This window comes from Hippocampus comes, unplaced genomic scaffold, assembly GCF_001891065.2.
Source record: "Hippocampus comes isolate QL1 unplaced genomic scaffold, H_comes_QL1_v1.1 scaffold68, whole genome shotgun sequence".
In the NCBI taxonomy this organism is placed as follows: domain Eukaryota; kingdom Metazoa; phylum Chordata; class Actinopteri; order Syngnathiformes; family Syngnathidae; genus Hippocampus; species Hippocampus comes.
In genome coordinates this window covers 3,209,991-3,235,036 of record NW_017805625.1, presented here as the reverse complement: position 1 = coordinate 3,235,036, position 25,046 = coordinate 3,209,991, and the positions used below count along the sequence as shown (strand labels likewise).

General features: G+C 48.0%; 1 protein-coding gene across 2 annotated transcripts in view; it reads left to right on the top strand.

Annotated features, from left to right (window-relative positions):
• Window positions 1-23,113, top strand: part of foxp4 (forkhead box P4) — a 101,595-nt gene extending 78,482 nt beyond the window's left edge. For both annotated transcript variants that reach the window (XM_019881091.1, XM_019881092.1), the window contains 13 exons: window positions 351-489; window positions 2,435-2,636; window positions 3,740-3,838; window positions 4,962-5,060; window positions 7,891-7,978; window positions 9,244-9,327; window positions 10,964-11,189; window positions 11,329-11,405; window positions 11,483-11,584; window positions 14,625-14,746; window positions 20,042-20,108; window positions 21,395-21,567; window positions 21,941-23,113. In XM_019881091.1, the coding sequence (XP_019736650.1) occupies window positions 351-489; window positions 2,435-2,636; window positions 3,740-3,838; window positions 4,962-5,060; window positions 7,891-7,978; window positions 9,244-9,327; window positions 10,964-11,189; window positions 11,329-11,405; window positions 11,483-11,584; window positions 14,625-14,746; window positions 20,042-20,108; window positions 21,395-21,567; window positions 21,941-22,088 (1,626 nt within the window). In that variant the 3' untranslated portion in view covers window positions 22,089-23,113. The remainder of the gene's footprint in view (window positions 1-350; window positions 490-2,434; window positions 2,637-3,739; window positions 3,839-4,961; window positions 5,061-7,890; window positions 7,979-9,243; window positions 9,328-10,963; window positions 11,190-11,328; window positions 11,406-11,482; window positions 11,585-14,624; window positions 14,747-20,041; window positions 20,109-21,394; window positions 21,568-21,940) is intronic.
• Window positions 23,114-25,046: the final 1,933 nt, after the last annotated feature.

Genomic DNA, 25,046 nt, shown 5'->3' with positions numbered 1-25,046 from the left:
TATATATATATATATATATAGAGAGAGAGAGAGAGAGAGAGAGAGAGAGAGAGAGAGAGAGAGAGAGAGAGAGTGTGAAATCATCGTGTCAACTGAGGAGGTTTTGCGCAATTTGAGAGGCATGATTGAAAAAAAAAAGTATGATCTTACTGTATATCTCAAACAGATCATAGAAATATGACATGACAGGTAAAATCCGTCTTGGCTTAATATTGCTTTCCTTGAATTGAGTCCAAAAAGCAAGGAGTTGGAGTCGCCTATTACAACAGAATCACAGTAAAAACCAGACTGACAAGCTATTTCTTTTTTTTTCCCCCCCTCTCACTTCCCTCCTTTCCCCTGGCGTGCAGCAGCTAGGCAGCAAGCAGCTGGCCTTCCAGCAGCAGCTGATCCAGATGCAGCAGCTTCAACAGCAGCACATCCTCAACCTCCAGAGACAAGGCCTGGTTCCCCTGCAGCCGACCGCCGCCATGCAGTCCCTGCAGCAAGGTATACGCGCCCTTGTAGGCAATCTTACAGTACGCGCAAGATGCGCGCAAGGTCGCGGCTGCACGCGCATATGCCTCCTGCGCTCAATGCCACATGTGAAGCCTGTTAAGTTAATCAGGCTGTAAAAGTTCAAAGAAAACCCAATTGGTGGGTTTGTGGGAGGTGCGCATTGGGATTCTAGGTAAAATATGCCACCAATTCCCCTGTTAGAGGTGTGCGCACTTGCCATTAAAATTAGCCGCAGTCAAGCATATCATGAGAATCCTATTTTTATACTCCGCCGCAGTCCTTTCAATTTGTCGGCCGGGTTTCTTGATAAAAGTTGACTGCTCTGCCCACACTGACCAGACATTCATTCATCCGTACATTGTTTACAAATTAGAAATATTTGCCTTTGAATTGACCTGCAAGTTCCCGCTCACATTTTTAATCTCGGAGACAGGAATTGAATGTGAATAAAGAAAAACTGTTCTTATATGGGATTGACAATTCATCGTTTCCAATTCTTATGATATGAAAGGCACTTTTGCACTAAAGAGGGTCATTTTTCCGACACTAGACTTTGGTATCGCCCTCTCTTGTGCTCTCGCTCTGTATCCTGCAGTGTGAAAAAGCCGGCCCATTGTGATGGCTCAGCCAGGCGTGAACCGGAGCATTCCTCGGACCAGCCATGCCATACGCGCACGCACGCACGCACACACATCCACTCATACGCGGAAATACTTGCGCACAGATGCACATAATTAAACCCGCACGCACAACAACACAAATGAACACGCTAGTGGACTGCCTCAAAAAGGCTGTTGTGTCCGGGGTGACGAGAGAAAACCTCCGAAAAGCTGTAATAAAATTGAGAAGCCGCTCGGGATGGCTCGTGGGTGTAAATTATACAATAAATATGCTGAAAGACATTGTGGTTAAGCCAGCTAGGTCTTCAGCGATCAACACAAGAGATTTTTCGAGAATGTCTCCCTCGCAAATAAATGTCATTCAAATAATAAGTTTTCTTTGTCATTGTGGAAACCTTGAGAAAAATGTTTGCCCGTTTGATCCCTCTCAAATTCATTCTATTTATCTACAGATGTGTTTAAGGCTCAGCGGCGAATGTGTTAACGTGCTCTTCACTCATCAGTTGGTCACTGGAGCGTTTTGTTTTCATTAAGTGGTTGTTTAAAGTTCTGGTCCAGGCCGGTAAGTTAAACAGGAGGAAACGCTCCACATTTTTACAGTGAGGGTGTATCCATGGATCGATCAGGTTTCGTGGGTAATAAGTGCACACGCAGAGGACTTTATACCAACAAGAGGCCTCATTCCTCAACAGTGAGAACTTTTGTTTTGGCGGCACCACTGGAGAATGCCGTCAAAAGCAGACATAATATTTGTATTGCTGCAAGGTCGCTGGATGTGGATGTGCGCACACGTACGGCTGCGTGCAGGCAAAAGTCAGCGTGCGCTGAAATCCATTAGAGTGGACTGTGGCATTTTAGGCATCTTTCTTGCTTTGAAATTGGAGCAGAAATCACAAAGCTGCGCTCAAAGTGTTACCCTGACCCGGTTGAGACAAATCGTGCCGGCGACAGCCGCCGCAGTGCTGCACCACTGACGGAATTGCCATTAGTGTTTGGAATGCATGTATAAATTAGCTTTTGGGTAGCTTCAGTTGGTGCTATTGTCCTCTTGCAGTAAATCTCAGGGGCTCGAGCAGTTGCATTGTGATTTTAATGAGTAGAAATAAGAAAGGGGTGTCTCTCTCTCTCTCTCTCTCTCTCTCTCTCTCTCTCTCTCTCTCTCTCTCTCTCTCTCTCTCTCATCAATATTGAATTAACCACGTTTCTTCTCAATTTAGGTCTCATAAGCATATATTACCGTTACGTTAGATTCCCTCATTGTGATCATCTTTCCTCCGTCCACTTTTTGGCGAACTGACGGTGTCTCTGTTCCGCAGCGATGTGTCCGTCGGACCTCCAGCAGCTTTGGAAGGAGGTGTCGGGTGTGCCGGGCAGCGACGAGGCCTTGAAACAAGCCGAGGGCCTGGACTTGAGTACCAACAGCTCTAATTCTACCTCAGCCTTCCCCAAAGCGGCCAGCGCCCACATGCCACTGCACAGCCTGCCCAATGGACAGAGCCACACCCCAAAGAGAGACAGGTACCGGGAGAATTAACTGATCATGTCAAACTGACACAACATTAGGTACACCTGCACACTCTTATGCGATTAAATGCAACATTGGTTTCTGAAAATTTCTGACCAAAAAAAAATGATCAAGGCATTTTCGTAGAATTTAAATAAACACTGCGGGATTGCAAAAACTACCGGTATTGTTATGTCCTTTTTTATTTATTTATTTATTTAATATATGGAATATTTGTCTCGTGTAAGAAAAAAAAAGCACTTAGCGTAAACTTTGGAAATGACAATTCTCAAACACCTTACCTTTCTTCTCCCGTAGCTGTAGATGTACAGCAATACAAAAATATATATATACACTTAATATGAACCCTGTAAAGCTCATGTTTGATACTAATTGACAAAGATGAACACAAAGGACATTTTTGCACTGTAAAGAATAAAAAATACAATTGTACAATGTCATTTCAGTAAATTTCTGTTTTTTTATGAAGCATTTTTCTTTTCTTTTTTTTTTTAAGCTTTAGTTACTAGCTATGCGATTGTGCTTTGCGTCGGCGGCGGTAATGCATCTCACTTTGATTGACAGCGTCAAAGAGGTATTCATTTCACAACATCTTGATTATTGCGGTTTCAGTCATAGTGACGCCACGCAAAATTAGATTAGGTGGGTGTACCGAATGTCGTGGCTGGTGGTTAGTGTCCTTCCACTGTGTGACCTGTCGTCTTTCTAATTCGCACGCTCCCTATATTTCAATTTCCTGCCTTCCTTTTCACTTTTTAGCCCTTCTTCTCTTGCGACACAGGCAACAATCGCACGCAACACACCACACGGCACCAGCGTGTTAAGTCATTTGATAGAGAGTGTGGCTTGAGTTATGTATGCACCGCCAGTATGCTGTCAACCACATGCTAATATGATATATCGGAGAGGATGAACAGAAGGAAGAAAGAGGGTGGTTAAGTTTAAAGATTGAGATGGATCTAATTTTGCTGGCAGTGTGTTGAATGAAGGAGTAGAAGCGCACCACACACGCTACAGACAGTATGTATACATTCTATTGAGGCAATGTGGTCCCATGGCTGTACTAGCTGCTCATGGGCTTGTCTCCATTTTTAAGAGCCAGACTGTTTGAGTGGATATCCTCCTTCACCAAGGCAGACAGTGGCGATGACCATGCCCCCCCATACTCCAAAGGCAGCCAACCCCCTACCAGCCAGTGAGTAGCACACACACACTCATATATATACACACACACACACACACACACACACACACACACACACACACACGGGCGGCTCCTAGCAAGTCACTTTGGATGGTGGTCCAAGAGTGATCGAGAGGAGCAAGGAAATGCTATCATTGTCTCCAAACAGTGGCTACAGAAGCAAGGCAGCGTTAGTGAGTTAGCCTGCTAAGCTAATGCGTGGCTGATGTGGAGGAAAATGTGGTTGCCAGCAGTTTGTCACGGCTGCTGTCTGAGCAGCTTCTGAGTTGACTCAACCACAGCCAACACACACACACACACACACACACACACACACACACACACACACACACACGCGCGCTGCCCCAAGCTCCGCATGCACATGAGATCAGGAGGAGGTGAAAAAGAAAAATGGGAGAAGGAGTGAGACATGTTTCCATCTGCAAAACAAATGTTTTTTGTTAGACGACCTTATGATGTTGATTTGGTCGGATCCTCATTCCAGGGCTCACTCCCCCACACGTACAGAGTCATGTACCTATATGCGGAGACAACAGTCGCCAGAGAAAGTGTAGATCCACATCTGCTACTGGACCTGCCACACACCCAGACACGCACACACATTGTACTCCTACAGTATATACTGTTTGTTTTACCAAGAGCACAAGCCAAGCTGGCCCAGTTACAGTAAGCACTCGCTCACCAGAATAACCATCGTCTGAGGGCGGCCGCTGCTAATCAGTCTTGGAAAGAGTTGGGGCTGCGCCGTCAAAACCTGAAACACAAGAACCGACAGCAAAATGAATACACACACTCACACACGTGCGCCACATGCACGCCAAGGACAAGAAGACAGGTCATGGACTTGAAAATGTGCTACTGAGGTTGCTGGAGTGATCCCCTTCTTCGCCTGGCTTCTGTAACTGACCCCACTCTGCTCTATCATCCTTTCGCTGCACTTGGCTTGGAGAGCGGCGCGAGCTAACCACACTCAGATGGCCGTGTTGTTGCTACCGCTGCAAACAGTTATTCATGTGCGCGATTGTGCGGTCGATTGACACTTTGCTGCTCTCTAGCCTTGCTTTTATGGAGCCCATATTGTGTCGCAAGCCCTAACCGATCTCTCTGCCTGCAGTCACGAGGAGCATGCCGGCTCCCATCCTCTCTACGGCCACGGAGAGTGTAAGTGGCCCGGCTGTGAAGCACTGTGCGAGGACATGGGACAGTTCATCAAGTGAGTGTTTTAGATTGTTCTCCTTCGCCCATATTTTGCAGTACAGTGCCGATTGGTGATGATTTAAGCGAACAGGCACTGATGTGTTCTTGGTTTTTATCCGACAGTTTGGCAGCCGCTCACTTCTTTTCTCATGAACCGCAAACTTTGTTCTAAAGCCACATCAAAATAGTCTTCAATTCCGTCTTGAATTGTAACACGTTGCCTGTCATTTAAAAGGCTCAGGGACCTAATTTCATCCATGTATTAAAAGAAACATGACATCTTATCTGATTGAGATCACTTGTTGGAAGATGAAGTAAAACCCCAGTGTAATGTAGAATGTCTTTCACACCCGCCACTGATGTCTTTTAGCACCACCCGAAGTCTTCAGTTGCCGTTGGTTGCATCACGTTCAGTGCTCGTCTAACACATCTATACGTGGGTATACATTGACACCAGTAACCCCTCACTCAACTATGTTTCTATTCGCGAAAAAAAAAAAAAAAACGGGCAAAGAAAATCTGCAGTGTGCGGTCATACATGACCGCAATGCAGTTCCAGAGATTTTTTTTAAAGGCCTTTCCAGGTCCACATAAGCGCAGTTGGGCTGGTGTTGGTGACACTGGTGGAGAAGATGGCAATTCCATTTTTTTAAAATGCTACAACTTGTGATCATGTTTCACATTAAATATGTAATATGTTTTCTGGCCGCAAAGAAATATCAGTGGAGGCCATGGCAGTCAAAGTAAAACCCAACAAATACCTGGATATGGAAAAATGTGTGATTGTGTGAGTTTAGCATCCCCCTCACCCCCCCGCCCCCAAAAAAAAGTCACTTTTTGAATTGCATTTATATTAAGTGCTTTTGACACAAAATGAAATTGTCGAGGTGAAAGACTTTGCACAAATCTCATCTTCTGACTCGAGCGGTGATCCGTTATCGGTTTTCTTAAAATCTGTGATCGGCTCCAAAAGGCTGATTGTGTGAATCTTATTGTAGATTCACAGTGCGGGTAGTGTGAATGTGACTGACCGCTTTCGCAAAACTTTTCATGAATAGTAGCAGTAGTGCGAATGCTTGTCTCTCAACATTAACACAATTAGCTCAAGCTGTTTTGACTCTCCAACTCCAGCCAAAATTTCATTCTTCATCAGTGTTGGATTCCAGGCCTTCCTGTCCACATCTTTGTTGGTTGTTAATAGCCAGTATGAAGTCAATTGAGAATACCGAGTCTGGCCTTGACACACTGTTACTTCCCCCCTCCGTCAAACTCACACACGCAGTGGATTTCCCATCGCACTGTGGCAGCAAACAACAGCCTCGCAATCTCTTAACAAAGCCCCCAAAACAAACTCGGAGTCATTTTTTTATGGAACTATTAGGCTATTTGAAAAGGCGGGAGGGATATTAATTAGCCAAGGTGATGAAATCGGCCTTATCATGAAAGTGCGCTCGGTGATTGTGATGGCATCGGACAAGCAGATCAAAGCTCGCAGGCAGGCTGGGAAAGTTTGGAGAGGAAAGCTGTTGTTTGGTGTCTCATTTCACGTAGCCTCAGGCAGATGGAAGGCAAGGGGAGGGGGGCCGAGTGAAAGTGTGCAAGAGAAAGAGAGAGAGCTGAAGATGAGAAAAAAGAGGCGGTGACAGATAATGCCCGTAAGTCCAACAACGCTCCCCCCCTTCCAGCCAGCCTTTGTCATCACCCCATGAGGGTAGCGGCTACCACCCCGCCTTGCCTCCCCCCCCTTGTCAAAGTCTTCTGGTATAACATTCAGGCTGTGGTTGATGGGCCTGGGTATGATGTGGGTTAAAGTCTTGTCTGCCAGCAGTCGGAGGAGTAAACAGAGCCTCATTGTGGGCCACATCCAAAGAGAAAACCTGCTACTGTTTATGTCCCGTGGACAGACAGAAGGGAGGTTTTTTTCGGGTTGGATTGAGAGTGAATCATTGGCATTTAGGGAGATGTGGGAGGGGGAGAGTGGACGGAAGAGTGAGGAGAGTAAAAAGGGGGGAGAAAAGTGAGATCATGTTTTTGTTATTATTATCGTGCACTTGTGTTGAGCCTTGGATTAGCCATGCCATGACATCATTGTTTTTGTTTCATTTCAAGCCTCACTCTGATATTGCCTAACTTTCCGAAGACTAAGTCAGAGACTCACGCACCCCCGCCCCCTTCTCCCCCTCACACGCACACACACACACACACACACACACACACGCACGGGTGTGCGATATCACATGCAACTTTCATTTGCTCCAAAACAGTGAGAAAAGTGCTTCCTTCGGATTAACACCACATGATATCATAAAAAGTCCCCCTGGCGCACGGGCACGCACACTTTAGGGATATGCACTGGCACAAACACGCAGTGGGCGGGCAGCAGCAACCTGTGAATAACCTTGGTGATGACAGAGGAGAGAAAGGGGATGGAGGAAGGCAGACAGGGAGGGGTGCAGTGGGAAAGATCAGAAGGTCCCTGCAGGTCCTCCCACAGCGGAGGAAACAAACAGCACCGGCACGCAGTCACATCGGAACACATATTCATATGAAGCGGAGTGATGTTTAGCAAAAAGCGCGTCTGAAGATAAGCTTTTGGCCGATAACACATGAGCTCATATCCAGGTGGTTGTCTTGGAACATGGCTCACTTAGCACCAGTGAAGTATACGCACACACAACACAGCTGCTGCGTCCTTCACCAGACAAAATAAACCATGAGTGCATTTCTGAGACGGTTCGTAACTCTCAGCGAAATAAAGTGCGATCGCTCTCCAACGTCATCACCAATGAAGACCGGCTTTTGCTTCCGTTCCAGAAATGACTTAACCCCCGTCCGCTCTTCTTTAGGCACTTGAACAACGAGCACGCCCTAGATGACCGCAGCACTGCTCAGTGCCGAGTCCAGATGCAGGTGGTTCAGCAACTGGAGATACAGGTGGGCCGCTCGCACGCACACGCTTAATTGTCACCGCTTCCCAAACCGAGGCCCGACCCGACCGACTCTTTTCAAGCCCGTCCGCGACGCTAACTCGTCGGAGGCTGAGGAGCCGTGTTTATGGAGAGCAGTGGAGCTTGTAATTTAAAAGGAGCAGTCGGCGGGGGAAGCTGCCATCGCCGCTCCAATTATAAAGCTGCTCTGGTCACCGGCGAGAACGAGCGAGGCGGTGAAGGCGAGGAAGGAAAAGAACGGGGCGGCGGGGGGGACAAGTGGCAAGAACGCAAAGGGCCGTGTCGCATGTCCTTTCTCCGCCCCAAAATGGTTCAGTCATGCCACTCTCTTGACACATCTGAATGCTCCAGCAAAGGCTGATATATACGCTCATGACTTTCCATGCTTGTTTTTATTATTCCCAAAACATTTGCAAATTATGATGACATTTCACTTCAAAACGAAAGACACAGCTAACACATTTTAATCGGCCTACTTTTCACCGAACATGTTTTACTTTTCGCAAAATTCCTACAAAAAGCGGAGAACGTGTCGTTCAAAACATTTTTGGAGCTATATTATTGCGCTCGACATGGCTGCATTTGACAAAAAGAAAACGGTGACTCCCACCACGCTCGGTAAACATTCTTTCTTTGAGACGCTGAGACCTCCACCAGGGAATACAAAGTGACAGAGGAGCAGGCGGCGTCACATCACATTGAAATGTCCATCTTTATCTCACCGACATGCCACTTCATCCCTCAACAGTCACACACTGCGCGCACGCACACACAAACACACAAACACACACACACACACACACACACACACACACACACACACACACACACACACACACACACACACGCATGCTTCGCGGCAATGTTTACATTTCTAATATTCACACGTCATTGCGGTGTATGTTTGTTTTAATAGTGCGAAAAGTACATTGGGAAGCTGTACTTGCAAGCTCGCACACAGACACACACACACACACACACACACACACACACACACACGCACAAATACACGCACACACACAGAAAGGATACCCACAGGCTATAATGAAACCCATTTCAAGGCAGTCAACAATGTCAAAAGGGAACAAGTGTTTCTGCAGGCTCGTGTGAATGTGCGAGAGTGCTGCGGGTGCTCTCATGCTTCTCTCTCTGCCCAGGGTGTACTTACACTCGTAAAACTGCGTCAATACAGCACTGTATTTAACTGCGAGGGAGATAAAAGTGCGTAACCTGCATCCTGTTTTCTTACAGCTGGCAAAAGAGAGCGAGCGACTCCAAGCCATGATGACCCACTTGCATATGCGCCCCTCAGAGCCAAAGCCCTTTAACCAACCTGTGAGTTCACACGAGCACTCTTGTATAATCGCGATGACGTTGTCCTTCACCACCTTTCATTCACCTGCAAGCTTCGACATCAAATGGGAGAGTTTTATCGATGAAGCTTCTGAGGATACCAAACGCTGTTTGTAATATGTAGCTTGCCATCTGCACACCTCTATTGACCAGAGAGGGTTAATGTTGGGTCAGCTACATCTCAATTTTTTTTTTTAAGCTAAATGGGGTTCTTCATTATTTTTATGCACTATTTAATTTAAGAGTAAAAATTCTCATCTGTTCTGAGACAGAAATACCAAAGCAGGTTGATGAGGGCTGGAAATTAAATGTAATGCTTGTGAAAGCGTGTGTGTGTGTGTGTGTGTGTGTGTGTGTGTGTGTGTGTGTGTGTGTGTGTGTGTGTGTGTGTGTGTGTGTGTGTGTGTGCGTGCGTGCGTGCGTTAGCGCGCACACACATTTGACCATAGTGCTTGGCGTGCTTGTTATTAGTCATCTGTCTAATGAATATTTCATTATTCAGATTTACGAAGAGTCCTATTAAAATATGAAGATGTTGAAATTAATTGTCAATTAGAGGAAGAGTGTCATAATTTGAGTTGATGTAAATGGTGCAGCTGCGTGGCGCGTGTTCGTGTGTGCGTGCGTGTGGCTGACGTGTTGTTGGCAGGGGGGATCAGCCGCCATTATCATCTAATGGGAAATCAGGAACAGGCGTGTTCTGTCACCGCTGGAGCCAAGCCTCTGGGTCAGGGATTGGAGGGGGAGGGGCAAGGGCGGGGCGTCGGGAATGGAAACAAAGCTTGGCCTCAATTAACAAGGTTTGACTGTTGCCGTGGTGATTTGGCAGCATTGGAGCCTTAATGAAGTACCTGTTAAACAGTCCCGCCCCCTTGAGTTGTCTCAAATGGTGGCGAGAGGGAAAAGAGTAAAGCCAAGGAAATTCTAATACACACACACACACACACACACACACACACACACACACACACACACACACGTGCACACAGAGGTTTTAATTAGTCCTAAACTAGTTGTCCTAACCTCAGTCCCATGGGGACTGTGGGTTGTGGTTAAATGTTTGTGTGCATGCAAGGCCCTAATTGGACTTTACTCTTCCATGAAGACACGGCCACCGCCGAGTGCTTGTTTGTGTTCCTTACAAACATTCTGATGTGTGGTTTTGTTTTTGCCAGCAGGGTTAATTGCAGCAGTGTTTCTTGGATAAATGTATATGATTGTGGTGCGTGTGTGTGGGTGTGCGTGTGTGTTTGTAGGTAAAACTAAAAGAGGAAGCTGCAATGCCCTACAGTTTACTCAACTGAAACGCGTTCAATTTCAAAAGTTGGTTTGTCCACACATGATGGTGTCCTCCTGGGTTGAGGTCAGGGTTCTGTCGCAGCTTAACCTTTGCTTGGTGCACTGGTGCGCGGTCATGCTGGAACAGAACGGTTCCCATCGCCTTGTCAGGAGGGTTTTATGAAGATTTTAGAAGTCCTACATGCAGAGGGAATCTGGATTGATTTTTAAATGGATTATGTTGCACATTTTATTTTGTAGCTCAACCCTAAGTGCATTGCAACAAGCCAAGATATGAATACGTGCATTTTACCTAAACTACGTCGTTCTCTGTACGCAGTTGAACCTGGCTTCCAGCGGCTCTCTGTTAAAGCGGGACAGCGACGTCTACCCAGAGGGTCTTCCTCACCCCCCCACCTCAGCCGCCACCCCCATCACTCCACTGCGCCAGGGACCCTCGGTCATCAGCTCCTCCAGCCTTCACACACACTCCCACTCCCACGCGCACGGCGTCGGTCCCATACGCAGGCGCAACTCCGACAAATACTGCACCCCCATTGCCTCAGGTAGGCCGACGTCCTCCACTTGATTTTTTTTGTTGTTTGATTCGTGTCATTTAAATGTTTATTCCTTTGGAGTTTTGAGTGTGGAGACAATTTCTGATGGGTTTGTTTTGTTATTTTGGTGGTGTTAATTCCAATTCAGAGCTGGCTCAGAACTGTGAGTTCTACAAGAACGCTGATGTCAGGCCTCCCTTTACCTACGCTTCTCTTATACGTCACGTAAGTCTCCTCACCGCTCCTCCACCTCCTGTCCGTCTTCTCCTCTTCCTTTTTCAACCGTCTGTCCGTGCCTACAGGCCATTCTGGAGTCCCCTGACAGACAGTTGACTCTGAACGAGATCTACAACTGGTTTACACGAAAGTTTGCCTACTTTAGGAGAAACACAGCCACGTGGAAGGTAAACACTCACCATAAGCACTCATTGCACCCTTTCTACCAGAATGTAGTGAAGTATAGAGCCTATCCCAGCCGTCTTCGGGCAGTAGGTGGGGGACACCCTGAACCGGTTGCCAGCCAATCGCAGGGCACACAGAGACGAACAACCATCCACGCTCACACTCACACCTAGGGACAATTTAGAGTGTTCAATCAGCCTGTTTTTGGAATGTGGGCGGAAACCAGAGTACCCGGAGAAAACCCACACAGGCCCAGGGAGAACATGCAAACCCACACAGGGAGGCCAGAGTTGGAATTAAACCCGGTACTCTGCACTGTGAGATCGACGCGCTAACCACTGGACCACCGGGCCGCCCTCACAATATTATTTTTGAAAAATATTTTAACTTCATTACTCCATAAAAGTAGAAATATATTTGATAATCTAACTCGACTCACGTAAAATTATGCCATTGTTCTCCACTAATTTGTGCTATTTCCAAGCATTTCAACTTAAATCTCATGATTTTTCGACTCTGCTCATCATTAATTTGTTGCTGAAATCAGCCAGGTTGACTGTGGTTGAAATGTTTTATCAGCTCCAATAAATAAAAGGGTAAAACATTGCAAAATCCAATTCGAAGTGCGGCATCTATTGTGTCGTGTTAGTGAAACATGCGAAAGAGCCAAAATCCGCCATACAAAGCAAATGTAAAGCACATATCGATTCTATTCATGGTAGGAAATTACACAACGTGCACTTTTGCGCAGCCTTAGCTCAGCTCTTCAAAGACATGACCGAGTGGACAGTTATTGGCTCTTTCTGTCTTTGATGAGGCACTTGACACTCACGTTTCCCTCCGAGCTGTCCTCCCAGGCCTCTGCCGTTGTCTCACCTCACGCTACACATCCACCGCCTCATTACGGAGCTCTCGCGCATACACACACACAACCGGTCCCTTCCCACCAATTGTAGGTGCTGACCCATTTGTGCAGAAATCTCTCGCTTATTTGAGTGGCAGCTCCTCAAGAGAGAGTGAGAGTATGAACATGGAAGGTAAATGGGCAACCTCGGAGACCCTGACCTTCTTTCTCACGAGTCCTAAAACCGTGGCGAGAAGGAGCGAGCCATGAGGGTAAAGAGATGGACGCAGCCTGGAATATCATCTTTAAATCCAGCCTTTATACAAAGATCGGCCTTAAAATATGACTCTTCTCTGGCCTTATGCATTTATACAGCAGCCCAGTGAGTCAAACGGGGCCGCGAAGATGTACGTCCTTTAATAAGCCGTTAAATTTCATGAGGGGAGCAGCGGTGTCAAGTGAGTGGGAAGTCATTGATCAGAGGAAGGCAGGACCAGAGAAAGAGCAAGAGATGGGAGAAAGAGGCAAAGTGAGAGTGAAAAGTGAGTCGAGCTGCAATATGAATTGGAGGCCCTAAAAAAAAAAAAAAAAACGATTATTTTCAATAATTGGGGCTGCAGATAGGACTCAATGTTTTCAAAGTGCCGTTTAAGTTGCTGTCATTTGACTTTTTTTTCTGTGCTGAAAAACAAATAATGTGTCAGACAGATACAGTAGACAGAAAGACACAGATTGTTTTTTTTTTTGTTTGTATTGTACACAATCAAATGTGTTGTTTTTTTTTTTTTGTTTTTTTTTTTAATTGAGCCCTCCAGAGCTGGATGGATGAGTGACATGAGTATTGTGACCCTCTGTAAATGACTCCTAATATTTTAACTGGCAGAATCAGGCTTTCATCACGGAGACAAATGCAAATAACGCCTTGGTCGCACCGAGCTGTCGAGTGTGTGAGCGCGCGTAGGTCTGTGTCTCCCCGCGTACAACTCGTGTGTGTGTGTGTGTGTGTGTGTGTGTGTGTGTGTGTGTGTGTGTGTGTGTGTGTGTGTGTGTGTGTGTGTGTGTGTTTGAGTGAGAGTGCGTCGTCAGGGTGGCAGGCGGAGATTGGGGTCAGACTCATTTACAAAACTTAGCATCGCGGCTCAGGGGTTGAAGGGATGCGGGGGAGAGAGGGTTCCTGCGCTGATTATGGCTTGTGTGATTACGTGCGTTTGTGTGAATGTGTGTGTGTGAATGCGTGTGTAATTACGGCATCGAGTGATGCATGCCTGGCCTGTCCCTGCCTCTCGGCTTAGAACAGCATGTCAGGGAGAATATGCAGGATTTAATTATAGACGAATTAAAATTGGTAATGAAATTGGGCATGAACACACTACAAATGGCAGATGAAAAGGGAGGCCTGTCCCTAGGGGGGGCGGACCAAGATAGCAGTGCGTTTGCCTGAGTGTCTTAGTCTGCGTGTGTGTGTGTGTCTGTGTTGGGGGGAGGGGGGCTGGGTGGGGGGGGGGCGCTTGATGATGACGGATAACAAAACGATGAGGTCAAATAATGCTGCCTTGCATGGCTCCGCCCATGCACGCAACTGTATTATGTGTGTAAAAACGGATTTAAAAAAACGTCCTGCCTCGTATTCTCCACCTCACTCGGATGGAATTTTGACATTTTTATTAAAATGTTTGAAGAATCATTCCGGTTCGAATATTTAAAAGTGTGTGTGTGTGTGTGTGTGTATATATATATATATTACTACTGATTTGTTAATAACATTGTGATGTTTTTTTCTTGGAGTAATGTAACTTCATTTCCCCCTCCCCATAAAAATACAACTCTACTGTCTTAATGTTAAAAGAAAAGCAACTTCTCTGACATAATTATGTTACTATTTTATCCTTGTAAAAATGTTTTTTTTACGTGGGTATAATACTTGAGCACTAACTTGACAACTGACTATTACGTTTTGGTGGTGGTTACTTCTCATTTTCATACATTATAAAACATGAAATTGAGGAAACTAGTAAGCTACTTTGAAGAAAATGGAAACGACATATCGGGCAAGGTTTGAACTTTTAACCCGAAAACATTCCATTTCTAATGTCATTGTTGGATTTCCTAGTCGGGAAATCAATTTGATTTTTAAATCACAATCAAAACATTTGAAATGAAATCAAATGAAATACGTTTTCACTTCTCTCCTTTTGCAGAATGCTGTGCGCCACAACCTGAGTCTGCACAAATGTTTTGTTCGCGTTGAGAACGTGAAGGGGGCCGTGTGGACTGTGGATGAAGTTGAATACCAAAAGAGGAGACCACCAAAGATGACCGGGTAAGTGCACGTGCGCTTACACACACACACACACACACACACACACACACACATGTTCTCATCGTTTTCCTTGGCATGCTCGAGGCTGATGTGAGCATGAGCTTATAAGTGCTGGCATGATAATTGCCTAAATGGACTTACATTTACTGTAGGTGAGGTGTGGGTGGGTGTGAGTGTGGGTGTGTGTGTCTTGTTAGTCAACACCATTAGCAAGGAGCTGTGTCAGATGCACGGGAGGAACAAACCTTGTTAGTGAATGCAAACAGATGTTCCCTCCAATTGCCAGAAAAACCAGGGTTAATTAAATGCACACACACAAACACAAACTCGCACCTGCACATCAGTCTGCTGTTGTGTGTGTGTGTGTGTGTGCGTGTGTGTGTGCGTGTGTGTGTGCGTGTGTGTGTGCGTGTGTGTGTGCGTGTGTGTGTGCGTGTGTGTGTGCGTGTGTGTGTGCGTGTGTGTGTGCGTGTGTGTGTGCGTGTGTGTGTGCGTGTGTGTGTGCGTGTGTGTGTGCGTGTGTGTGTGCGTGTGTGTGTGCGTGTGTGTGTGCGTGTGTGTGTGCGTGTGTGTGTGCGTGTGTGTGTGCGTGTGTGTGTGCGTGTGTGTGTGCGTGTGTGTGTGCGTGTGTGTGTGCGTGTGTGTGTGCGTGTGTGTGTGCGTGTGTGTGTGCGTGTGTGTGTGCGTGTGTGTGTGCGTGTGTGTGTGCGTGTGTGTGTGCGTGTGTGTGTGCGTGTGTGTGTGCGTGTGTGTGTGCGTGTGTGTGTGCGTGTGTGTGTGCGTGTGTGTGTGCGTGTGTGTGTGCGTGTGTGTGTGCGTGTGTGTGTGCGTGTGTGTGTGCGTGTGTGTGTGCGTGTGTGTGTGCGTGTGTGTGTGCGTGTGTGTGTGCGTGTGTGTGTGCGTGTGTGTGTGCGTGTGTGTGTGCGTGTGTGTGTGCGTGTGTGTGTGCGTGTGTGTGTGCGTGTGTGTGTGCGTGTGTGTGTGCGTGTGTGTGTGCGTGTGTGTGTGCGTGTGTGTGTGCGTGTGTGTGTGCGTGTGTGTGTGCGTGTGTGTGTGCGTGTGTGTGTGCGTGTGTGTGTGCGTGTGTGTGTGCGTGTGTGTGTGCGTGTGTGTGTGCGTGTGTGTGTGCGTGTGTGTGTGCGTGTGTGTGTGCGTGTGTGTGTGCGTGTGTGTGTGCGTGTGTGTGTGCGTGTGTGTGTGCGTGTGTGTGTGCGTGTGTGTGTGCGTGTGTGTGTGCGTGTGTGTGTGCGTGTGTGTGTGCGTGTGTGTGTGCGTGTGTGTGTGCGTGTGTGTGTGCGTGTGTGTGTGCGTGTGTGTGTGCGTGTGTGTGTGCGTGTGTGTGTGCGTGTGTGTGTGCGTGTGTGTGTGCGTGTGTGTGTGCGTGTGTGTGTGCGTGTGTGTGTGCGTGTGTGTGTGCGTGTGTGTGTGCGTGTGTGTGTGCGTGTGTGTGTGCGTGTGTGTGTGCGTGTGTGTGTGCGTGTGTGTGTGCGTGTGTGTGTGCGTGTGTGTGTGCGTGTGTGTGTGCGTGTGTGTGTGCGTGTGTGTGTGCGTGTGTGTGTGCGTGTGTGTGTGCGTGTGTGTGTGCGTGTGTGTGTGCGTGTGTGTGTGCGTGTGTGTGTGCGTGTGTGTGTGCGTGTGTGTGTGCGTGTGTGTGTGCGTGTGTGTGTGCGTGTGTGTGTGCGTGTGTGTGTGCGTGTGTGTGTGCGTGTGTGTGTGCGTGTGTGTGTGCGTGTGTGTGTGCGTGTGTGTGTGCGTGTGTGTGTGCGTGTGTGTGTGCGTGTGTGTGTGCGTGTGTGTGTGCGTGTGTGTGTGCGTGTGTGTGTGCGTGTGTGTGTGCGTGTGTGTGTGCGTGTGTGTGTGCGTGTGTGTGTGCGTGTGTGTGTGCGTGTGTGTGTGCGTGTGTGTGTGCGTGTGTGTGTGCGTGTGTGTGTGCGTGTGTGTGTGCGTGTGTGTGTGCGTGTGTGTGTGCGTGTGTGTGTGCGTGTGTGTGTGCGTGTGTGTGTGCGTGTGTGTGTGCGTGTGTGTGTGCGTGTGTGTGTGCGTGTGTGTGTGCGTGTGTGTGTGCGTGTGTGTGTGCGTGTGTGTGTGCGTGTGTGTGTGCGTGTGTGTGTGCGTGTGTGTGTGCGTGTGTGTGTGCGTGTGTGTGTGCGTGTGTGTGTGCGTGTGTGTGTGCGTGTGTGTGTGCGTGTGTGTGTGCGTGTGTGTGTGCGTGTGTGTGTGCGTGTGTGTGTGCGTGTGTGTGTGCGTGTGTGTGTGCGTGTGTGTGTGCGTGTGTGTGTGCGTGTGTGTGTGCGTGTGTGTGTGCGTGTGTGTGTGCGTGTGTGTGTGCGTGTGTGTGTGCGTGTGTGTGTGCGTGTGTGTGTGCGTGTGTGTGTGCGTGTGTGTGTGCGTGTGTGTGTGCGTGTGTGTGTGCGTGTGTGTGTGCGTGTGTGTGTGCGTGTGTGTGTGCGTGTGTGTGTGCGTGTGTGTGTGCGTGTGTGTGTGCGTGTGTGTGTGCGTGTGTGTGTGCGTGTGTGTGTGCGTGTGTGTGTGCGTGTGTGTGTGCGTGTGTGTGTGCGTGTGTGTGTGCGTGTGTGTGTGCGTGTGTGTGTGCGTGTGTGTGTGCGTGTGTGTGTGCGTGTGTGTGTGCGTGTGTGTGTGCGTGTGTGTGTGCGTGTGTGTGTGCGTGTGTGTGTGCGTGTGTGTGTGCGTGTGTGTGTGCGTGTGTGTGTGCGTGTGTGTGTGCGTGTGTGTGTGCGTGTGTGTGTGCGTGTGTGTGTGCGTGTGTGTGTGCGTGTGTGTGTGCGTGTGTGTGTGCGTGTGTGTGTGCGTGTGTGTGTGCGTGTGTGTGTGCGTGTGTGTGTGCGTGTGTGTGTGCGTGTGTGTGTGCGTGTGTGTGTGCGTGTGTGTGTGCGTGTGTGTGTGCGTGTGTGTGTGCGTGTGTGTGTGCGTGTGTGTGTGCGTGTGTGTGTGCGTGTGTGTGTGCGTGTGTGTGTGCGTGTGTGTGTGCGTGTGTGTGTGCGTGTGTGTGTGCGTGTGTGTGTGCGTGTGTGTGTGCGTGTGTGTGTGCGTGTGTGTGTGCGTGTGTGTGTGCGTGTGTGTGTGCGTGTGTGTGTGCGTGTGTGTGTGCGTGTGTGTGTGCGTGTGTGTGTGCGTGTGTGTGTGCGTGTGTGTGTGCGTGTGTGTGTGCGTGTGTGTGTGCGTGTGTGTGTGCGTGTGTGTGTGCGTGTGTGTGTGCGTGTGTGTGTGCGTGTGTGTGTGCGTGTGTGTGTGCGTGTGTGTGTGCGTGTGTGTGTGCGTGTGTGTGTGCGTGTGTGTGTGCGTGTGTGTGTGCGTGTGTGTGTGCGTGTGTGTGTGCGTGTGTGTGTGCGTGTGTGTGTGCGTGTGTGTGTGCGTGTGTGTGTGCGTGTGTGTGTGCGTGTGTGTGTGCGTGTGTGTGTGCGTGTGTGTGTGCGTGTGTGTGTGCGTGTGTGTGTGCGTGTGTGTGTGCGTGTGTGTGTGCGTGTGTGTGTGCGTGTGTGTGTGCGTGTGTGTGTGCGTGTGTGTGTGCGTGTGTGTGTGCGTGTGTGTGTGCGTGTGTGTGTGCGTGTGTGTGTGCGTGTGTGTGTGCGTGTGTGTGTGCGTGTGTGTGTGCGTGTGTGTGTGCGTGTGTGTGTGCGTGTGTGTGTGCGTGTGTGTGTGCGTGTGTGTGTGCGTGTGTGTGTGCGTGTGTGTGTGCGTGTGTGTGTGCGTGTGTGTGTGCGTGTGTGTGTGCGTGTGTGTGTGCGTGTGTGTGTGCGTGTGTGTGTGCGTGTGTGTGTGCGTGTGTGTGTGCGTGTGTGTGTGCGTGTGTGTGTGCGTGTGTGTGTGCGTGTGTGTGTGCGTGTGTGTGTGCGTGTGTGTGTGCGTGTGTGTGTGCGTGTGTGTGTGCGTGTGTGTGTGCGTGTGTGTGTGCGTGTGTGTGTGCGTGTGTGTGTGCGTGTGTGTGTGCGTGTGTGTGTGCGTGTGTGTGTGCGTGTGTGTGTGCGTGTGTGTGTGCGTGTGTGTGTGCGTGTGTGTGTGCGTGTGTGTGTGCGTGTGTGTGTGCGTGTGTGTGTGCGTGTGTGTGTGCGTGTGTGTGTGCGTGTGTGTGTGCGTGTGTGTGTGCGTGTGTGTGTGCGTGTGTGTGTGCGTGTGTGTGTGCGTGTGTGTGTGCGTGTGTGTGTGCGTGTGTGTGTGCGTGTGTGTGTGCGTGTGTGTGTGCGTGTGTGTGTGCGTGTGTGTGTGCGTGTGTGTGTGCGTGTGTGTGTGCGTGTGTGTGTGCGTGTGTGTGTGCGTGTGTGTGTGCGTGTGTGTGTGCGTGTGTGTGTGCGTGTGTGTGTGCGTGTGTGTGTGCGTGTGTGTGTGCGTGTGTGTGTGCGTGTGTGTGTGCGTGTGTGTGTGCGTGTGTGTGTGCGTGTGTGTGTGCGTGTGTGTGTGCGTGTGTGTGTGCGTGTGTGTGTGCGTGTGTGTGTGCGTGTGTGTGTGCGTGTGTGTGTGCGTGTGTGTGTGCGTGTGTGTGTGCGTGTGTGTGTGCGTGTGTGTGTGCGTGTGTGTGTGCGTGTGTGTGTGCGTGTGTGTGTGCGTGTGTGTGTGCGTGTGTGTGTGCGTGTGTGTGTGCGTGTGTGTGTGCGTGTGTGTGTGCGTGTGTGTGTGCGTGTGTGTGTGCGTGTGTGTGTGCGTGTGTGTGTGCGTGTGTGTGTGCGTGTGTGTGTGCGTGTGTGTGTGCGTGTGTGTGTGCGTGTGTGTGTGCGTGTGTGTGTGCGTGTGTGTGTGCGTGTGTGTGTGCGTGTGTGTGTGCGTGTGTGTGTGCGTGTGTGTGTGCGTGTGTGTGTGCGTGTGTGTGTGCGTGTGTGTGTGCGTGTGTGTGTGCGTGTGTGTGTGCGTGTGTGTGTGCGTGTGTGTGTGCGTGTGTGTGTGCGTGTGTGTGTGCGTGTGTGTGTGCGTGTGTGTGTGCGTGTGTGTGTGCGTGTGTGTGTGCGTGTGTGTGTGCGTGTGTGTGTGCGTGTGTGTGTGCGTGTGTGTGTGCGTGTGTGTGTGCGTGTGTGTGTGCGTGTGCGTGTGCGTGTGCGTGTGTGTAAGTCAGCAAGCATGTGTTTACAGTGTGTGTATTCTACTTATGGCAACGTTTTTGTGAGATTGTTTCGAAGCTTTGGATGAGGTGACATTTCCACGTATGCGCCCAATCTGGCATCCTCGTCACTCCACCTCTCTCTGTCTCTCTTTCTTCTACGTGTGTGTGTGTGTGTGTGTGTGTGTGTGTGTGTGTGTGTGTGTGTGTGTGTGTGTGTGTGTGTGTGTGTGTGTGTGTGTGTGTAGGAGTCCCACTCTGGTGAAAAACATGATTTCAGGCCTGGGCTTTGGATCCCTAAACGCCAGCTACCAGGTAAGGAATGCCCTCCTACTCCGTCTTTCTCTCACTGTGCCACACGCTCGCACGCACACACACCAGCCAATCACAATCAAGGACACTAATATCAATTCCCTTTTATAATTAGCAGATTCCCTAACGACGTTCGCACCACCTCCCTCGTCTCCCTCATGAACCTCACCTCCCACCTCTCTCTCTCTTTCACACAGGCGCCACCCCCTCTTCCACACACACACGTACAGAGCACAATAATTTTGCACAAGGCGTCAAGTAGTAGTCAATTAAGGTTACTGCATGAAATTATGGCCTGTGGCAGCATCCCAAAAAAAAAAAAACATCTCTAAGCTGATGGGAGTTCCCCGCATCTTTTGTCCTTTTTGTTTTTGCATTCGTGAGAGGGCAGCAGGGTGGATGTGAGTGTCCAAGTTGTCTCCTCCGCCAGCGGCTGGATGCCAGTGTGTTTTGGAGCGCTGACAGACGCTGCCCTCTGTTGGGGCACTTGTTTCCTCCCCCTGAAGTTGACGCTTCACATGTTTGTGCGTGTGTTTATGTTGAGGTTGTGACTCAGTCTCCCTCAACATGCCTGTTGAGGCTCTCGGGTGAATGCGCAGACTTTTGACAGCCTCCTCCAAGTGCAGCGCATCCACGAGACTTGATATGGAATGTCCTGTGTTTAAGTGCCCCCTAGTGGCTTGCCAAGTCATAGCCTCCCAAAGCATGAAAGTATCATTCCGAGATGATCGAGCACATGGGTGGACAGATTTTACTTCCAAGGGCCTTGTACGGAAAATAGAGGCGTGCAAGGTCCACATCCTTCAATAGGGTAAAACCAATCCATTGCAATTAGGTGAACATATGCTAATCAATTATTTCTTGGTTTTGTGTACATTCTATTATACACCGTATGCTCAGCGAGGTGATTAAGCAAAAGTCAAGGATTTTTTTTTTAGGATATTTGGGGTGGCAAACAGCGCCTCGTGTCCGACTAAAAATTGTACTGAGGAGCGGCAGCACATTCACAGCTAAGGTAAAAAAAAAAAAGGAAGTGACCTCTGGAATCTTCTCTTGTCCTCCCTTGCCAGCCAGTGTAAAAAGTAAGTTGTACAATGCAGGCGAACATCATGTGCCGTGTCAAATATTCATGTCAGTATATGCCATCGGTCACCAAAAAAAAAAAAAAAAAAAACTTCGCACGCGTGATCGAGCATTTTAATCGTTTCCTATGAGCTAAACCCTCATATATCTCTTTTGGACATAAGAGCTCTGTGGTTTACATGCCTGCTTTTTGCGTGTGCGTGTAGGCGGCCCTGGCAGAGAGCAGCCTGTCCCTGCTCAACAGCCCTCCTCTGGTGACCCCGCCATCTGCAGCCAGCCTCAACATGTTGCACGTGGGCCATGATGATGTCAGCTCCACGGTGGAGCAGGTCAACAGCAACGGCAGCTGCAGTCCCACCCTCAGCCCTCAGCAGTACAGGTACACATGCACGCATGCACAGACACACACATACACGCGTAGGCTGTATTGTATTTTCCCCAGTTGCATCTGGAATGTTCCCAACTGGGGAAATGAATGGCCGCACAACCAATTCCAACCACCCGATGAATTGAACCAATGTCATGTATGTATTGTAGCAAGTTTGGACAACATGAGAAATTGGAAACGGTGTGAAGATGTTCTTCGATTCAGTTTCAAATGGAGTGACTGTAAAAAGTGTGGAATTGAATTTGCTTTAAGCTCGAGGAACCCTGGCTAAAAAGAATTTGATTTGCTTCTACTGAAAACGTGACGGTGCAATCAATAAAAAGAGTGGAGATGTCAATCAGTAACGTGTGCACGCCTCCCGCAGCCACGCGGTGCACGTGAAGGAGGAGCCCACCGAGATCGAGGAGGACTGTCGGCCCGTCTCCCTCCTGGCCGGGATCACACATAACCTGCCGTTGCCGAGCGACGACCGCGACCTGGAGGACGACCTCCCCGCCGACGACCTGGAGTAAGACGGGATCCGACAGACGGGATCGGAGGGGGCGGGGCTTAGTCAGAAGAAACAATAGCATCACTTCAGCCAAACGAGAGAAAGGAAAAGGAAAAAAAAAGAAAATGAGAATGTTTTTATTTTGATTTGTCGTTACGAGCAAGCAACCGAGGACGACATTGAGAAACTCCAAACAGGGTTTTGAAGACCTCCGTTACTTTAAGTCTGTGGAGCGCTGCTTTAACTTCAAGTCTCTTTCCACCAACACACACCTCCACACGTGCACACATCCCCACCGGCGCACTCCTTCACTAGTCGAAGCCTCCTTTTGGAGACCCGAAGACTTCTTTTCCTCCTCACTCAGGCTGCCCGGCTAGCCGTGTCGGCCCACATCAAGGAAAAACACACACATACACACACGTGTGTGACCATGTGTACATACGTAGATTGGGAGCATTCGCCAGGGGGCTGTGCAGTACAACACCTCGCCATCACCCAAACACACTTTGGAGTCAATCCTTCATCAGATCCAAAGCAAACGTTTGGGTTTCAGGATGGGAAAAGAGGACGATGCTTTCAAAGAATACCTCGGACTGCGCCCCAAACACATCCGGAGAGCTCCCGTCTCCGCATCTTTGCTTGTGAGATATGACAAAAAAAGAAGAAGAAGAAAAAGACAAAAGCCACCCAAAAAGACTGCAAGAAAAAGGAACATCCAGTGCTGTCTCTTCTCCTCTGTTTGGGAAGGAGAGATGTGTTTGAAACACTCATAGAAGAAAATAGCCGGGAAGTGTCTATAGAAATATTGTGACTTTAAAAAAAAAAAAAAAAAAAAAAAAGGAACCTGTCAAGGACATGGAAAAAATGTGGTAGCTTTATCTTTTCCTTTTTTTATTTGATGTTATTATTCTTTATTTTTGAGGAGCATTATTCCCATGGCGGTGTTTCTGTTTCGATGTATCTTTTCTGCCGTTGCTGGTTTATTTTTGTATCGATTTTGTGTTCGATTTGTGTTCCACACCATTCCGAAAGAGTATGAAAAAAAAAGAAAAGAGAAGCGCAGTATTGTCCCCCTCTCCCTTTCACTCCCAAGTGTAGCACGCTAGAAATTTGGAAATAGCACTTAAAAGTTACCATTATCCAATCAAACTTTTTTTTTGTTTGTTTTGCATTTTGTCGCATTCATTTATTTCAGTCGTTTATTTAGTTGAGAGATATCAGTAATGCTTTAAAAAAACAAAAACGATATATAAAAATATATATTAATGCAGTCAGTGAATACCTCATCCCACAAAGGTTCCAATTTCATGAAGAAACAAGGGGGGACTTCTTTGCGTGGGATACCAAAACGTGGCTCCATTCAAAGCTCTGTGCTCGTGATTCTTGACCGTGTCGACGCTAACTGATTCAATGTGTGAGGATGTGTTAAAGGAATATCATGTGAGATTTTTTTTTTTAATTGTATTTTGTCCCATGAGCAACAAAGCATTGCTTTCTTCACAGTGCCATACCAAATTTAAATTTGTTGTTTTTCAAATCTATTACCTGCTTCTTACTCCCGTCTTATTTTTGTTACAGGTAACCAAAGAAATACTTAGGAAACCAAAAACCCCGTAGTTTGTTTCACCATCCCCCTATCCTGTTTTTTTTTAATCATTATTTCAGTCTCCTTGTTATTCCTAAAGAACTGGCCAAAAGACAACAAACCAGGAGTTTGAGCTCTTTTATTTTTATTTTATTTTATTTTTTTCATGTATTGTTTGAAAGTTAAACAGGACTTAGAGTGCTGACCATTCCCGCAAACCAAAGTGTGAGAAGCAAACTACAAATTTGAAGTGAAAGCTTTGTTTCGGTTACAAACTGCTCCTATTAGGTATGAGGCCAAATATACAAAGGAGTATTAAAGCGACACTAAAAAGAATAGAAAAAGTAAAAGTATGAGGGGGGGTTCCCATTTTGGCTTCGTTAAAGCGTGTCATAGAGTGTGCATAAAATTGTAATATTAAGAACTGAATGTCACGTGAGGTAATAGTTCTTAAATTATTTCTTCTAGACTAGACAATAGAACAAAGATGAGTTTTCAGCAATAGACACAATCAATCCACAGTACACGTCATGCTGATGATCACGTGACAATTCATTTCATTGTTTGTCATTTTACTTTTTCTCTATTTTCAATGTGGCCCTAATACTCCTTTGGTACAACTAAGTATTAAAGTGCACAGTTCCTCTTACTTAGGCAAAAGAAAAAGCACTTAGAAGTGAAAGCGTGACTCTGCCATGCTCAGGCTAACGTGTGTTCCAAACACAATCCCAGGACAAAGTCATTCCAAATAATGTGTAGCAAGGAATCTTTCCATAAAGAGGGAACAAAAAAAAAAAATAACTCAAACGATACCAACGTAAGAGGACAACAACCAAGGGACGTCGTGTATGAAACAAGTTCACATTTGTCATTCCTAACTTTTGCACTTGACGCCATTTTCTTATTTAATTGAAGAAGCTTTGCGTTCAAACGGCAACTTATTTCTTACGAAAAAAAAGAAGAAGCAAAAACACAGACCAAAAATAACACTACCTCCTTTTGGAACTCTGTTCAATACCCCCCCACACTCTTCCTCAAAAATAACAATATGTGGACTCCCCGACACCGTACGTGTGCTCCAACCCAAAAACAAACAAGATGGACTGTAAAGACTACCTCGCCTTAGCTGCGACCTGACGCGCTCTCTGCAGCCCAACGTGTCACTCGAGCGAAGCATGACGGAGAACCCCGTGAGTGGGGCGATGTACTGTTGCAGGGAAACTGTTATCGGGTGTGACGAATTTCGCACACAAGCATACACACACACGCACGCACACACGCGCACGGGTGGGCACCGAAGCATTGAAGCAGGGCTACATGGGTTCGTGCAAACAGAGGCTCTGACCAAATATCCAAAGACCCCCCCCCCCCCCCAACAACAAAACACCACCCCCC